The sequence below is a fragment of the Eumetopias jubatus genome, unplaced genomic scaffold (assembly GCF_037043125.1).
Source record: "Eumetopias jubatus isolate StellerSeaLion01/CBP00866 unplaced genomic scaffold, mEumJub1_p1.0 scaffold_8, whole genome shotgun sequence".
Lineage (NCBI taxonomy): Eukaryota > Metazoa > Chordata > Mammalia > Carnivora > Otariidae > Eumetopias > Eumetopias jubatus.
This window is the reverse complement of record NW_028274814.1, coordinates 131,251,019-131,268,226: the sequence shown is the minus strand read 5'-3', so window position 1 is coordinate 131,268,226 and position 17,208 is coordinate 131,251,019. Positions and strand designations below refer to the sequence as shown.

Genomic DNA, 17,208 nt, shown 5'->3' with positions numbered 1-17,208 from the left:
AAACCCATCTACAGAGCAAAGTTTGCCCTTAATTTATTTTACAGATGGGAATGCAAAGAGAGGAAGGGGTTTGTCAGAAAACACACAGAACACATCTCCACGCACTAGATCATGTCCTGCGAGGGCTGGGCCCACACCCAGCTCCAGGTTCATGGCTTTGAGGATAACTCCCAACACACCTAGCGTCTCTGTGCCGTTTCCTCATCCACGCAAGAGTGACCAGGCGCGCACAGCAAGGCTGTAGCGAGGAGGCAGTGTACATATAAGAACCCAGGCCAGCCCCGTGCACAGAGGACAGATCCTGTTCCATTAATGTGCTTGCCTGTTCTCTTCCTTTCCTTGCAGGATTTTGGAGGATGGAAACAGTGCTGCCATCTAATGTGGTCACGGAAGGCTTCATGGAAGAGGAGAGCCCTGCCTGAGCCTCAATTTTGGGTGCCGGAGGGAGGCAGGGGCCCAGGGGTTATTAATAGACCTGGCTTGATGGGCCCAGGGAGGGTGAATGTGATACAGATACCCAGCACCATAGCTGGGAAGTACCTGACACCGGAAGGGGAGGGGGCTGGGGGCCGGGGGTAGTGCCACCTCCCAAAATAGCCAGAGCAGAAGCCTATATAGGTGGCCATCCCACCGCCAGGCTCACTTCCCTGCAGCACCTCCCACCGGCCCGGCCTTTCGGTGCAGTTCCAGGCCTCCATCCACACCCAAGGTGAGTGGCAGCTACTAGGTTGGAGGCTGGATGCAGTGGGGGAGGAGGCCAGATGGAAGGGACAGTCACTTTGCCCCTGTCCCCAGTGACATGGGGCTGGGAGGGGGTGCTGAAAGGTCAGCAGCTGTGGTCCAGCCCTGAGAGTACAGATTCCTGAGCTCTCCATCCAAACTACCGGTGTGACCTGGGACTTATCCCTCCTCCTGGCTGGGCCTCGGGGTCCCCACCTGTGCAACGAGATGGGTGGAGCCAGGCATCTGTGGACTCTGGTGATGCCATCATAGGAGGCCCATGAGTGGGCAGAGGAGGAGGAGGGAGGGGTATGGAGGGCTGGCAGGCCAACCCCAATAACATCATCTGGTGCTCTGGCTGGGTGGACTCTGGCCCAGAGAAGGTGTCAAGCTGATGGAAGGCTTCTCTAGCAGGGAGAGATGGAGGAAGGAGGGAGGATGGGCCTGTGTTGAGGTTCCTGCCTTTGCCACGGGGGTCAGTGTTTGGGCATGGTCTGTGGCTCAGATGGGTGGGACTTGACAGGGCTGGGTCCTGGGCAGTGGGGAGGGGCGCCACGGACGAGAGTCACTGAACTCCAAGTTAGCAGACCCAGGTGGGGGTCCCTCTCTGCCACTGCCTTGCTGTGTGTCCTTGGACCATTCACTGACCCCCTCTGGCCTGTTTTCCCACCAGTATAGCATAACGACCCTTCAGCTAGGGAAACAAACTCTCCAATTAGGCCCCTGGCATGAGCTGGGCCTGGGGGTTGGAAATGATTGCACAGAAGCCCAGCACGTCCACATGAACAGCTTGGCTGGGGGCCAGGAGAACAGGGGCTGCTGAGGGGTCCCTGGAAGGCTGTGCAGCAAGAGACAGCGGGTCAGGAGCTAGAGCCTCTGCTCCTTGGAAGCCAGCTGGAGGGCCGTGGACTGAAGGAGCTGACTCACAGGGAGGGGGCAGCCTGAGCAGCGTCGCCCTAAGGCTTCCAGGAAGGGCAGCCGTCCAGGGCTGAGCTGAGGGAGACAGTGTTGACAGCGAGTGTGCCAGAACTCAAGCAGCTGGACAGCTCTCCCCAGCCGCCCACCAAGGGGCACCAGACTCAGCCCCAGCCCACCTACCTACACCTTCCGTTGGAGTCTCAAGATCCCACCGCAAAGGACCATCAACACCATCAACACAAGGTCTGGTCTGTGTCGACCAGAAAAGGAGAAGGTCATAACCCAAGGTCACGCAGGGACTTAGCACTGCCGCAGATCTAGAACCCAGGCATCCTGACTCCCCATCCATTGCTCCGCAAACTACAGAGGCAGCTGGTTGCAGCCTGAATCCTGGGGAGACCGTGGGAAAGAATGCAACTGGTCTCTGTCTGCCTAAGATTAGGAAGTGTCACGTTTCCCAGAGATGAAGTTCAAGCCATAAAACCTGCTGAGCTTGTCTAGAAAGTGTGGTCTGAAGGTACCAACCTCTCCCCAAACATGGGTCTTCTGGTCGCCAAGTGGGGAGGGGGTGCATAAAGATTTCAGCGAGCCTCTCCCACCTTACCCTCTCCCAAAAGTTTTGTGGGGGCAGGAGTCTGGACCCACATTATAGTCCGTGGCTCAGGAGACCAGGGAAGCAAGTAGTTAGATCTGAGAACAGTTCTTTGGAAAGTCAGACTAGGAAAGAAAAATGGTTTCAGTGCATTTCTGGCCAGATGTGGGATGGGGCATCGGGAGAGGGCCTGAGGGGTAGCCGCCTATCCTCTCTCCGTGCCACCTCCTCCCAGCGTCCCGTGGGTCAGGTTTCCAGACCTCAGCGCTCAGATTTTGCAGCATAAATTTGCATCTGGGACAGACAAGAGCGGAGGCTGAGGTAGGAGCGGAGACAGAATCGCGAGTAGGGCCGAGGGGCCCACCAGGGGGTAGGTCTGGCCCCTGACGGTCCGGGATCCTCCCCAAAGCCGCGGGACATCCTCCGAGGCGCACGGACCTGAGAAGCTGCGCCGCACCAGGCTGGTGCCTCCTGCGTGCCCTTGACGGCAGGCGACCCCTCCAGCCCCGGCTGGTGACGCGGGCGCCCCCTAAATTCAAGAGGTCGCCCCCTCCCCGGGCGCCCTGGCCGCGGCCCCTGGGATCTCGAGGACCCCCGGCGGGGGCGGTGCGGGAGCGGCAGCGGCAGCGGCAGCGGGTCTGCAGGCCCGCGGGGCCCGGGCCGCGCGGGGGAAGTGAGCGGCTCTGGCTGCGCGCCCAGCCCCGCGCCCCCTGGCTCTGCGCCAGGCCGGCGGGCGTGCGCCCGGCGCGCAGCACTGCAGCGCTGGTCATATGAGCAGAAATGATGAGAAAAGCACTTTTTAATCTTTTCGCACTTGCTCTGCCCGCTCAAACAGTTGCAGGATGTCGATGACAGACTTGCTCAACGCTGAGGACATCAAGAAGGCAGTGGGGGCCTTTACCGGTGAGCAGCGCGCTCCCCTCCCTAGCCCTCTCCCCACGATCCGCCACCCTGGCCCCCGCCCGCACCCCGCGGGTCGCGCGGCCGATCAGTCCTCCGGAGTGCTCCTCTGCCCAAGCATCCTGCGGGGCGCTGGCAGGACCGAGCAGGGGGCTCCTCGGCATTTCCCAAACTCCTCGGGAGCGGGACTTGGCGCGGGGAGCGGGTGGGGAGGCCCCGTACTCTGCCCGACAGCGGAAACTTGTCGGGGCCAAAGGCTGGGTGCCCTCGCTGTGAGGACTCGGGGTCCCCGACAAAGGGCAAAGACCGGGGTCCAAAGTGGGACCCCCAGGTCCTTGTGGGTGCTTGATACTTCCCCTTTAAGGCACTTGGAGGGGTGCGGGTGCGCACATCTCCTCTCCAAGCAGCACCTTTCGGAGACCCTCCGTTCAGAACGGGACTCTTCTCGGCTGTCGGTGGTTGGCTCCCCTGAAGTCCAAGTCCCTCTCTAGGGCTCAGAGCACCCCCCCCACCACCACCACCGACCCCAGAGCGAACGAATGCGGTGACCTTCCCAGAGCTGGCATTCTGCTCTGCCCAACCCTGCGGGAGCATCCTCAGCTTGCAACTTCCAGCCTCGGTAGATGGCCCAGGGAGGGGCGCGGTCAGTCTAACCTCTCTGAGCAGCCCTGGACTTGAGCGCTTAGCTGCCTTGCTTCCTCCCTTCCCTCACCTAGGTGGGGAAACTGAGGCTGGGAGCGGATCAGAAACTTGCCCAAGGTCACCTAGCACAGCAGAAGGGGGATTAGAGCTAAGGTCACCTCCAGGTCTTGGTCCCCCTCCTTAATGTCAGAGGTGGACGGAGGAACAATCCTTCCCTCAGCTCAAGGCTGAGGGGAGAACATGACTCTCAACAGGACCCCTCCCTGCCACACACCTATATTATTCTAACATTGTACCCTTTCCGGGTGTTCCTGAAAGGGAGCTCAGCACACAGAAAATTGGGGAGGGGGCCTCCCATTTCCTCTCTGCTTGGCGTCCCCTCCTCAGGGTATGAAGAAGCTCTGGGAGGCTACCCTCCCAGGGTGCTGGAATAACCACCCATGACTCCTTGACCCAGCTTGCTCCCTCTGAGAAGAAACTTAACTGGGAATTCTGGGGAGCCTTCCAACACTCCCCCAACTCCCACTGGAATTGATATCTGTGGCAAAGCCAGCGTTCCTGGGTCCTCCCCCTCCTCCTCCCACTGTATGACCTTGAGAGAAGCTTGCCTTCCCTGTGTCGGTCGATTTTCTGGCAATACAATCTGTGTGGCCGAGAAAAAAGGTCGATCGCCACCCCCCCAACATGCACACACCATGTTCACACCACTTCCAATTCCCCTGCCCACCCCCAACACCCCAAAGCCTTCATGGAGCCCAGGGAGCTCCTCTGCCTTCAAAGGCTGCCCTGTTCTCAGTGAAGGGTACAGCGGAGAGTGGGGGCAAGTCTACCTCTTCTACTTCTAGCTGTGGGACCTTGGCCCAAGCACCGTCTGCTGGTCTGGGCTCCTTCAACCCTCCCACAGAGGCACCCCCCACCCCCCAGCACTGGCACAGGGGGCTCAATCTACAAATGCTTTGACACCCCATTCTCCTGCCCTTCCCTACTGCCCCATCTCTGTCCTCATATTAACCAATTCCTCTCCACCCCGCCCCCACAGCTGTCGACTCCTTCGACCACAAAAAGTTCTTCCAAATGGTTGGCCTGAAGAAAAAGAGCCCGGATGACGTAAAGAAAGTGTTCCACATCCTGGATAAAGACAAGAGCGGCTTCATCGAGGAGGATGAGCTGGGGTAAACTGAGGCCTGCAGGGGCTGCCCAGCCTGAGAGGGAGTGGGGGCTGGGACCCTCGCTTCCGAGTGCCCACCAGATCTGCCCCTCTCTCTGCACCATTGGCAGAAAATAGCTGTGCCTCACCACTGTTGCTTCCGGAAGAATAAAATCGGCAGCAGAAAGTGCAACTAACTAGGTTAAATTATAGCCACTTAATATTGCTAATGGGATGATGCTACTAAATAATTAAATACACATGAAGAGGCAGGTTTTCTAGATGCCTAATGCCATGTGCAAGACAGGGAGCGCTAGCTTGAGTATTTATTTCATTGATTTGTCATTTGCCTCAGAGGCACCATCCACCATCATGCAGACACCATCCCAACCCCCCCCCCCGCCCGACTTCTGTACCAGTGCAGCTAAAGCAGTGTCTGGACAAGTGGGGGATGCAGAACCAACTTTGGGAGTCAGGAGTCCTGGGAGCAAAGCAGAGGAGGGGAAGATTATGACTAGAAAAATGCACCTGGCTCATGTCTGCCCACCCAGCTGTGCCTTAAGTTACTCTCTGGCCAAGACGGCCTTGAATTTCGTCCTAAAGAGAAGGGGGAGGGTGTGGAGAGAGACCTTTCCGTAGGGACTTCCCTATCCATCCAGTCTCACCCCAAACCATCTCGCAAGGGTACCCTTTGTTTAGAACCTTCTCCTTCTACCTACACACACGCGCGCGCGCGCGCACAAACACACACACAGGCTGACTTCTACTCGTCCTCCAGGCATCGCCTTCTCCAGGAAGCCTCCTTAGCTTTTCCTCTCCCTCCAGGTGGGATGGATGCATCCTCTGAGCACCCTTCTCTGTTTCTATCATTGCATCCATCACCCTGTGTTGTCTCTCTCCGAGTACTCGACGGCCCCCTCATTTTTTCGGGTGGCTTCCTTCTCTGTGCCCCCGGTTTCCAGCACGGCCCCAGCACAGAGAAGACATTTTTGCATTTGTCGGGTTGGCTGAATAAATAAACAAATGCAGGTGCCCTGCCTGGAGTGAGGTCGACCTTTTGCTGAGGACGGCCTGTCGCTCCCTGCACACCCACCCGTTAAAGCACAGCTGCGCACAGGCCCGCCGCCTGCCGCCCCCCACCCCCCCCACCCCCCCCCCCCCGTCGCCTGCCGCCGCTGTGCAGGTGCCGGGCCACCATCGGGACGCTGTTCCTGCAAGGTGACCTCCGCCTGACTCCCTCCCTGGCTTTTCTCCCCAGGTTCATCCTGAAGGGCTTCTCCCCAGAAGCCAGAGACCTGTCGATGAAAGAAACCAAGACGCTGATGGCCGCTGGGGACAAGGATGGGGACGGCAAGATTGGGGTCGACGGTGAGTAGCCCCGACCTGGGGCCGGGGCACGTCATGGGTCTTGGGATGTTTGGATGCTAAAAGCTTGGCGCTATCTCTGTCCCATGAGAGGGAGAGGAGGGGTCCCCCGCTCCCCAGGATTAGAAGGAAAAGGCAATGCTTTAGGTCTGAGGGCTCTATCATGTAAGCCAGGCACACACACAAAACACCTGGTACATCTTTTTTTTTCTCAATTTGAACAACCCAAAAGGAACAGACTCTCTTTTCCTCCCTACTGTGTAGGGGAATTAAGGAGAATTTGGGATTTTCCCTGAACTTTGCCTGCACTTCTGCTGGGTTCCGGTCCCGGCTCTGCCCCACACTGGCTGTGTAACCTTGGGCCGTTTCTTTCCTTCTCTGGGCCTCATCTCCCAACCGTAACCCGAGGAGATGAGGCCAACTGATCCCAAGGACCCTGGGGGCTCTCATGTTCTCAAATTCCAGGGATGGAAATTCCTTATCTTCTATCCTTCTCAGCGTCTTGTCCTGGGATCCTGCAACTTCAGGTTTCAAAAGCCTGTTTGGGCTTCACCCAAATAGACCCTTCCCGCATTGTAGGAGAGCCAGGAAAAACAGCCAGCCAGCAGTCAGCTGGGAATCAGGAAAAGAAGTATCTGGCCCTGACGTGCTTTTCAAGCTTTGCTTTCAGAACAGGTGAGGGGATGGTGGACGGCCAGTCCACCATCCCACATCCTTCTCCACTCGGAACTAACATTCACAGAACACACCCCAGCAGCATTATCTTTCTTAGCATCGCAACAGCCTTGAGAATGATCTCGGTTTTGCACACGGGCAAACTGAGGCTGGGGTGCTTAGCCTGTTGAAAGAGCTAGGACATAAGTGGGCGAGCAGGGATTTAGAATAGCTCTTTCCAGCAAGCTGTGTCGCATCTCGTGATGGTCCTTCCCATCAGCCTAAGAGAAAACTGTGTACAGGTGCTTGACCTCGGCTCAAATCCCTACCACTTTCTGGCTGTGTGACTTTGGGCAACTCAAGTAACCGCTGTGGGCTTCAGTTTTCTCATCTCTGAACTGAGGATAATGATAGATCTTATCTCATGGGATTGTCATGAGGATTAGATGTGTTAATGTGTAAAGGGTTTAGAATAGTGCCTGGCACAGAGTCAGCACTGTATATGATATGTGTCTGTTACCTAATTTTTTTAAAAAACAGGGACTAGGTTGTCTTCATCCTTTTATATCCAATATGTACCCCACACCTGCCCCAAAGCAGGCACTTAATAAACATCTGTTGCCTGAGCGTAAAGACCAGCCCCCCCATGCTCTGCTTCCTCTCTGCACTTCCCCAGCTATGACCTTGGCCCCAGCTATGACCTTGGCCCCGGCGCCTCTCTACACCCAGTTCCCGTGCCCAGCAAAGGAGGTGCACAGTTTAATCCTAGGACCTGCTTGGGCTCATTGTGAAAATTAAGTGGCTATCGACACAAAATTGCTCTGGGAAAGTTAAAAGGATTCTGAATGCGGGTGTAGTTTATTAAAGTTTTATGCCTGTGACCAAAATGGAGAAACTCGAGCAAGGTCAGATGCAGCAAGTCGCCTGGCCTTCCAGTGCCAGCTATGTCTCCTGCGGCTCTGAGGGAGGGAGGGAGGTGATTTTAAAGGAGCCGGAGCAGAAAATGCTGGAGAGAAATGGGTGGCTGGTCTTGGCGGTTCCGGTGAGTGGTGAGTGGCACATCTCCCCACACCCCCTCCTCACCAATCCACTGGGACAGCTCCACCCCGGACCAGGGTTCCCGCTAGGACCCCATCCCAAACCTCCAGACCTGCTTCCCATTTTTATTCGCAGCCAGTATTCCACAGCTGGGAAGCAAGCCGGAGGCGGGGTCTGCATGGTTGGCTGCTCACAAGCAACCTCATGATAAAGGAAAACCAGGCCAGATCCTAGGCTGCTTCCCTTCCTCCCTCCCTGCCCGTCCCCTATCTTAAAGAGCTAACTCAACTCTTCCAACAGATCCAACAGACGTTTACTGAGTAGCGAGCCTGTGCCAGGCTGTCAGGGAGGTAAAGATGAATTCGACCCTACTCCCAGAGGCACTGTTTCCTGGCTGGGTGCCCCAGAGCAGCGGCTCAGCAACCCTGAGCCCCAGTTGCTCATTGATAAACTGGGCATGACAACATATGGCTCACTGTCATCTCTGAGGATTCCATGACCTGATGCATGTGGAGCGCAGTGCCCAGCACATTGCAAGTACTCGGCCGACAGCGGCTACGATCCTATTTCTATTCTAGCAGCAGGTTGCTTACAGTGCTATGTATATGTATACAAAGGAATGGCAATACCAAGAAGGTGCGGAGGAGCCTTCTGGAGAGGGAGAGACCGTGGTGTGCAGGCATATGGGAGGCTGGGGACAGGAAGTCACTGGCCAGAGTAGGGGGTGGGGGTGTTCCTGGGGGAGCGCGGGGCAAGGCGTGGGTTTCAGCAAAGGCACAAGGCTGGGAGGTTTAGGGATGTCTAGAAAGGGACAAGAAGGTTGTTTTGCTGGGGGTGGGTAGAGAGAGAGAATTGTTAGCAGGGTGGTTACGTGTGTCGAAGCCTGCCCAAGCATCACCCACCTACGACAGAGGACGGAGGGGCAAACGCAGAAAGAGCAGTGCTAGAGGCCGAAGTACACTGGATTGCACACCCAGGTCTGTCTGCCAGCGCAGTTCCAGCTCAGGATGACCTGGTGCAAGGTCTGGGGGTCAGTGCAGAACAAAACAGAGTGGGGCAGGAGAAGTGGGGGGCAGCGAGATCAGATCCCCTGAGTCAGTGGGGCCCCACCCAGTGCACTTTTGAGGTTGGAAGATACAGATGCTTCCCCTCCCCATCTCCACCCCAAACATGGCACTTTTTCTGGAGGGTGCCAGGAAGGATGGGGGTGATGGTGCCCAATAGGTATTGAGATGGGAGGCAGAAGACTTTGCAGGCCCCCGGGAAGTTCTGTTTTAGGCAATCTGCTTGCCTGCCTGTTTCCTCTAAAGGCAAAAGGTTCTGAGCCCTGCCCATCAGCAGGAGGATGCTTTCAACTCCTGGTGGGACCTTAGCCAAGTCACGGAACCTCCTCTGACCTTGAGGTGCCTGATCTTTACAATCAGGAGTCAGATCACTAGCCAATCACTGGGGTCCCTGCCAGGCCCGGGACTCCACGGATGCCCCAGTGAATAAACCTCTAGGCAGGGGACCAGCTGAACCCGTGCCACCCCGCATAATGATAGCAGTAACATCTAACTTCACAGAGTACTCACTGTGTGTCAGGCACTGTGCTTAGCATTTTACTCCCCTAATCTTCCTAGCTGTCTCTGAGGTAGATACTATTACTGTCCTCATTTTATAGACGAGGACACTGAGGCTCAGAGAGGCTAGGGGTTTGCCTAAACTTCACGTCTCAGAAGACGCGAGGTCAGGATCGGAGTTCACATCTGCTGGATCCAAAGCACGTGCCCGGCGCTGCGTGCTCTGTTCATTCCTGGAGTTCAGTGAGCATCTATCCTAAGACGATTTTATTTACTGACTTACTGCTTGCTTCTCTCTCCCCCACTGTGATCCAGCTCCACAAAAGCAGGAACTTTGTTTTGTTCCGTTCTGACCCCACCACCAAAACAGGGCCTGGCACACAGTAGGGGCACAAAGAAAGTTTGATGAATGAATGAGTGGCCAGCTCTGGGGATGCAGTGTTGAGGAAGGGTGGTGTGTAGGGAGGTCTGCAGGCAAAGGCTGGAGACATGTGTGGGCTGGGGGCTTGCGTGCAGCAGGTGCTGGGAGATTCTAGAAGCAGGACTACCTTCATCTCCCATTGTTTGCCCTCTCAAGGTGAGTGATGCTTACCAGGTCCTTGAGGACCCCAGATTGAAGGGAGGGGATAGAAAGACAGAGTTCTAATAATAACCCTTTGCATTCCCATCTCTGGGGCAACTACTTCCAGGAAGCTTAGACTTTTATAGATGTGGTCAATTGATTCTCAAAGTCCACCCTTGAGAGGCTGGTGCAGAGCTGGTAAAGGAGAGTTTTAAGGCAGAAAAGGAGAGAGAAGCTGGACAGGGGTGGAAGGCGCCCCCAGCCACAGTCGCAAAACCCAGGCACACATAGCAGGCAAGCCTGCTAAGTGACAGGCTCCTTCTCAAGTGTCTGCCCTTCCCATTGGTGGGTCTCAAACTGGAGCCAACATCAGAATCACTGGTGGGCTTTTCACAACACAGATGGCTGTGCCCGAACCCCAGTTTCTGATTCCTTAGGTCTGGAGTGGGGCCCAAGTGTTCACATTTCCACCAAGTTCCCCGGTGGGGCTGATGCCCCGGGGGCCGTACTCTGAGAACTACTGCCTTACAATAATCCTAGAAGGTAGGTGCCGTCACTCTTCCCCTTCTACAAATGAGGACACCAAGGCACTGAGGGGTTAAGTGTCCAGGGTCACTCAGTCACAGAGCCAGGAAGGAGGCTCAGAGGTCCAGCCAGGCCCCACCTCCCAGCCCCCTGCGTCTCCTACAGATGTGTCCCCGGCCCGGGCTCTCCACTTGCAATGCCTGCCCATGTGGAACGTGCAGGCGGACAGGACAAGCGGCTACCACCCGTGTGGCACGTCCTGTGTGCCGGGCACTGCACCTCAGCCTTAGCTCTAAGAGCTCGTGCAGCCCGCACGACAGCTCCACGAGATACACCCTCACTGTACAGACGTGCAACCTGACACTCCGGGAAGTGGGGCAACTTGCCCAGGATCACACAGCTAACCAGCATCCGGGCCGCTCCAAGCCCTGACGCTCTGACTCCGGATGTGCCACTGCTCCCCACCGTGCCATGGACACGATCTGCACACCCTGTACACACATGCGCATACACACACTGTCTCACACTCCTCACACACACTCACACACTGCCCCCCACACTCATACACTCACACTCTCTCATACACACACTCTCTCATACATGCACACTCTCTCACACTCTGTCCAATACACACTCTCTCACATACACACTGTCACACATACACACTCACACACTGTCTCACACACACACACTCTCACACACTCTGTCCTACACACACTCACACACACTCTCACACACACACTCTCACACTGTCTCACACACAATCTCACACATACACTTTCTCACACACTGTCTCACACACACTCACACACTCTGTCCCACACACACTCTCTCACACATACACACTCTCTCACTGTCTCACAATCTTTCACACACACACTCTCACACACTCTGTCCCACACACACTCTCACACATACACACTCTCTCACTGTCTCACAATCTTTCACACATACACATTCTCACACACTCTGTCCCACACACTCTCACACAATCTCTCACATACACACTCTCTCACACACACTGTCCCACACACTCTCTCACTCATACTCTCTCATACTGTCTCACACTCTCACACACACTCATACACTCACACTCTCTCATACACACTCTCATACACACTCATATACACTCTCTCATACACACACTCTCACACTCACTTATACACACTCACACTCTCTCACATACACTCACACACACTCTCATACACATCCAGTCTCTCACACATGCACACTCTCACATACAACCTCTCTCATACACTCACACACATTCTCTCACACTCACTTATACACACTCACACTCTCACATACACTTACACACACTCTTATACACATCCACTCTCTCACACATGCACATTCTCATACACAACCTCTCATACACACTCTCACACACTCTCTCACACATACACATTCATACAGTCTCACACACACTCTCTCACACCCTCTCTCATACACACTCTCACACACACCCATACTCTCTCTCTCTCTCTCTCTCTCTCACACACACACACACACACACACACACACACACACACACACAAGATCCTTGTTATTGGTTCCCTGAAACCTGATTCCAGTGATGGGTCCTGTTTCCAAAGCTTGCAGCCTATTCCAGCCCAAGAGCCTGTGGTTTGCTTTTTGCTTCTGATGCTAAAAAATTTAGTCATAATTATCGCTGAACCACTGCGGTCTGCTCCAATCACATGCCTCGAGGCATTTGCCTTTTCTGCTTCCTTCTGGTGAAATCTGTTCTCTTTTATCCTTAAGCAGCCCATTTAACAGGGCAGGCGGGCGGGAGTGAGGGAGTAAGCCCTTGGGCCCAAACACCTGAAGTCAGGCTGAACACCCAACCCACAGAAGGCGGTGGTGTGGACAGCCGAGCCCTTTTCTCTCCCTGGGCAACCACCTCCTCATCCCAAAGTAGGAACAAAAATGCCCACCTCAAGGGGTTGTTGCTTGCATGAAGTGAGTGTTCTGGAAATGATTCCTTTCCTCCTACTTGATATGTGTGCTTTCTCTCAGAAGCCACCTCGAAACCCTTGTGGAATACTGGTCCTCGAAGGAAAGGAAATGGGGTTGAAGATGGGAGGACAGTGACAGGGACCGCAGGAGAGGTCATCCAGCCCTCCAGCCCCTGTGGGACTTGGTTTCCGGGGAAGGCAGGATGAGCCCATCAAGGCCAGCCGCGGTCCTGGTGGCAGAGCCCTAAGGTGTATGGCGTTTTGTCCCGTCTCCCTGCGTCTTCACACCGGCCCCATAAGGTCAGGGGGACAGAGTCTGTGATCCCCACTGAGAACTGTGGCAACTGAGGCCCGGTGGGTGCTGTGCCACACGGAAATCCTTGGCGGAAGGGAACCCGTGTCTCCTGACTCTGCCAACCCCTCCACCTGGCTTCACGGAGGCATTCGGGTTATAAATGGTTTCTGGGCTTTAGCGAGATGCTGGCTTTCATTCGCAAGTGGACAGACACTCCCTAACTCTGGCCTTGTGTGGAGCTAGATATGATGGAGCAAAGGGAGAGGAAGCAGCGCTCCTTATGGAGTTGCCCTCCTGTGACGAGGAGCAGTGGGGAGGGCAGAAAGACATCCCCTCTCCATCGATCCCTCTCTCCTGCTTCTGTGGGTCAGGGCAGGAGTCGGAACCCCAGCCTCTAAGAGAGAAAGAGAGGCACCCCACGTGAGCCACACCTGAGTTAGAATTTTCGTGGCTGAGTGACTCGCAGCCTCAGTTTCCCTGTTGGTAAAATGGGGACAAGAGAGTCAGTGCAGATGGAATGGGATGACACCCAGGGCAGTGCCTGGCACAGAGCGAGCCCCCAGGACTGTTTACGCTGCTCCTCGTGGCCGCCTGGCTTGACCCCAAATAACCCTGCCTCCCGTTCTCTGGGGTGGGAAAGTGATCCCTGTTTGCAATACCAATTTATAAGAAACCCAGCCCAGGAGCTATTTAGAGGCGAGGTGATAAACCAGGGGGCTGGTGCCTCCATCCTGGTCATCACGACAGAGGGAAGGGAAGACGTGTCCAAGCGCTGACTCAATGTCTGTCTCAGTTTCACTTGGGGCTGTCAGCATGTGCTGGTTCACCTGTCAATAGCTTCTAAATTTGTCCAATCCCCACGGCACTGGGACTGGGACAGACCTAATTAGGCTAATTTCAGCTTCCTGTGGGAAGGGGAGGACGGAGCCCTCCCATCCTCTGACCCTCTCCACCCCACCCCAGGGGCCCCTTCAAGAGCTAGGGCAGGACTCTGGGTCCCTCCAGAGGAACACCGTCCCTCGCATGTCCATGGTGAAACTTGATTTAGATGCGCTCCCTCTGTGGGCCGGGCACCCCAGGCACTTCTCATCCAGTTACCTCCTGTGTTCCTCACCAGAGCCCTATCCCCATTTGACAGACGCGGAAGCTGAGGGTCAGAGGCTGAGTTTCCACGGAAGGGCGTGCTGGAGGTGGGATCCTAACTTGATGGGATAGATGGTGCCGGAAACTTGGGGCAGGTCAGCTGCCTGCTCTTTAGGCCACCCTCCCCAGCCCTCTGCAGCTCACACCCTCCCTGTCTTTGTCTCAGGATTTTTGTGGACATTTCGAAGCTCCAACCTGTGTCAGATGGAGAGGAGCTCCAAGGGCGGGGGAAACTAACACTCACAGACCAGGCGTCTTTCTACATTTGCTCATTTGGCCTTCCCAACAGCTGAGCAAGCAGACGTTATCACGTCCCCTTTACGAACGAGAGTAAGATGGGGAGCGAAGCCCACCCAGCCAGGAAACGAAGGAACAAGAATCAGGCCCTGCTCCGGGTGCCAGGCGGGGGGACAGGAAATGGTGGGGGACAACAACCCCTGTGCCAGATAGTAAATATTATGGCGCCGTTTGCCAGACCTTCACTCGCTCTGTGCCAGGCAGCGGCCAGGCACTTCACAGGCTTCGTTTCGGGTAGCTGGAGCTGTAGAGGCATCTTGATAACAACGGCTACCAAATACTGAGTGCGGGCTATGTATCAGGCCAGGGGCAAGAGCTTTAGTGGGGGTTCCTCTGAACGAGCCAGAGAGTTCCATTTTACAGATGGGAAAACTGAGGCATGGTGAGGTGAAGTATCTCTAGTCCAAGGTCACGGAAGAAAAATGGGATTTGGGAGCTGACTCCCAGAGCCCTTGCTCCAAGCACTGTGGGAGAGTTGGCAAGGCATCTTCTAGAACTGACATTGCATAGGGGAGAAAAGCAAGACCTGGAGGGGTGAGGAGGAGGCCGAACCGAGGTCAGAACCCCCTCCCTCCTCCCCGTTCCGCATCCCAGCATCCTACCGCCAAATCAGTTGACCTAGGCCTTGTAGAACTTTGTATGTTTGCTCATTTGTTTTTCTTTAAGGAGAAACCTGAACATTTTAGAGGAGACTTTTTTTTTTTTTTGATAAGAGGTCTGTTTGTTAATTGGCTGATTGCTAAGAGCTCTGCCCTGAGGCACACACGAAAGGTCTAGAAGAGGTGACCCCTGCCCTCAATTTGTCTACAAAATGCCCTGCTCCAGCTTCTGGGAGGATAAAATTAGAATGCAGTGTTCTCTGCAAAAAGCCAGGGCACGCGGCCTTTGTGACATCCGGGCCGCTTCAGAGTAGATCCCAGGGTGGGCAGAGGGGTCTGTTTCCAGAGGCTTTTGAAAACCCCACAGGTCCAAGACACCTCCCAGTCAGGCTCCAAAATGCCTGACCTTCCACCCCGGGAGCATCTCTTGGTTGGCATTCCCTGGTCCCCTTCATGCTGACTGCAGCAAATGCCACCTAGTGTGAAGGTGGTAAACTGGCTCTTTGCTGATGAGCAGCCCAAGGACCCGTGATTTCTAAGGTGAGGGTTAGGGAGGTCAGTGCAGGTCGGGAAACTGTAAGGACCAACTTTCCCTCCTGACAGTCTCTCCGTGAGATGGCTTTGGCAGACAGACTCACATCTCCTTTATCCCAGCACAGAGCAAACTCTCTGCCCAAGGGCAGGATACATCGGCCCTGGGCAGTTTTCCAGATTAAATGGCGGGTTGAGAGTTCCTTCTTGCACCCTATCTGGGATGCTGGCCCAATCAGGAATGGCCTCTCCACACTCATGCAGGGGGTGCACCTGAGACCACTGGCCAGATCTTTCCTCTGCCTCTTATTTTCTGTACGACCTGACCCTTCACCTCTCCAGGCCTCTGTTTCTCCATCTACAAAATGGGAATCACCCCACTGACCACCCAATGTGAGAATTATATGAGGCAAATTGGAAGTTTTTGAACCCCATAGAAGACTCATGAGCCAGCCAGCCATCCGTCCAGCCAGCCATCCGTCCATCTGTCCATTCATCCATTTGCATTTGTTTATTAGTGCCTGCTGTGTGCCAAGTTCTACTCTATTGCTAGAAGAGCGGTGGACAAGTCAGGGCTCCCTGCCCTCCTGGGGTTCACATTCTAGGAGGGGGAGACCCACAGAAAGAAGTAAGTCCATAAATAAGCTCATTCCAGAGAGTGCTAAGTAGCATGAAGTAAATAAAACAAGGCTAATATGACAGAGTCATGGGGGGGTGGCGATATTTGAGCTGGCTCATGGCTCACTCTACACCTAGGTCAAAGTAGGTCGGAAAGCTCCTGCCTAAAAGCAGGAGCTTGACTCACGTCTGCTGTGTGATCTTGGGCAAGCTACTTAACTCTAGGGCGTCAGTTTCCCCATCTGTAAAATGCAGACAAAAGCATCTCTCCCATGGAGGAGTAGTGAGAATTTAATGAGATTATAAATATATATGCTTCCCATTTGGCATTCAACAAATAAGGATTCTTAAATTCTATAAAAATGGACCATACTGATCAGAGACATCTCAGAAGAACCACCTGCCTCACGGAGGTGCCGTAGGGTCACAGGAGCTCCTGGCTGAGGGAGCAGACACTTTGACCCTGGCCCCTGGGAGGGGCTTTTGGAGTATTTGTGTTTGGGCTCCATCCCTGACCCTCGCTGTTACCACTCAGCCTGTGGCCCCGTGGGTGTTCAGGACCAGCTGGAGGACCCTCTCTCTCTCTCCCCCACCTCGAGTCAATACCTAGGCCCCCACATCCAGGTCACTTGCCTTTCCTGCCCTCGGGGACAGCCTGGGGACAGGAGAAGGTGCTGTGCACTGCCCAGCTCACACCCCAGGAAGAGGAGGAGCCCGGGGATGTGTCCCTCCGCCTGGCAGGGTCCCACCCGTTATTCCCATGGTGGGAGCCTGTGTTTGGCTTGGTTGATGTTACTTTTTCTTCACTGGTCTCTCCCAAGGAATTGGTCCTGCCCCTCCCTTCGCGGCCCTGACAGACACCTGGACCCTCACCCAGAGAGGCGCATTTCCCAGCAAACACGCCAGGTGGGGCCTGGACCCTTAACTCTCAATCCCTTCCAGATGCAATGAGGACTTACCTGGAGCCCCACACTCTCTGGCAGGCTGGGGACACAGCATCTCAGACGCATCATGGCAGAGGGTGGCAAACTCCTTCTTGTCCTCTCTGGTCTCCTGGAGAGAAAATCAACAGGGCAGACATTCCCTGGGCCCCCTTTACTCCAAAAAAGGTCTCAGAAGACCTGGCTGCTGAGCAGTAGCCC

General features: G+C 55.2%; 1 protein-coding gene across 1 annotated transcript; it reads left to right on the top strand.

The window, feature by feature from the left end:
* Positions 1-3,072: 3,072 nt before the first annotated feature.
* On the top strand, positions 3,073-14,093 carry PVALB (parvalbumin). Its single transcript, XM_088025741.1, has 4 exons — positions 3,073-3,133; positions 4,812-4,944; positions 6,178-6,287; positions 14,017-14,093. The coding sequence occupies exons 1-4, from the start codon at positions 3,073-3,075 to the stop codon at positions 14,091-14,093; spliced, it is 381 nt and encodes a 126-aa protein (XP_087881867.1).
* Positions 14,094-17,208: the final 3,115 nt, after the last annotated feature.

Coding starts and splice junctions, on each gene's coding strand:
- PVALB (XM_088025741.1), top strand. CDS start 3,073: ATGTCGATGACAGACTTGCTCAACGCTGAGGACATCAAGAAGGCAGTG. Junction 3,134..4,811: donor GGCAGTGGGGGCCTTTACCG/GTGAGCAGCGCG, acceptor CCGCCCCCACAG/CTGTCGACTCCTTCGACCAC. Junction 6,288..14,016: donor CGGCAAGATTGGGGTCGACG/GTGAGTAGCCCC, acceptor CCCATTTGACAG/ACGCGGAAGCTGAGGGTCAG.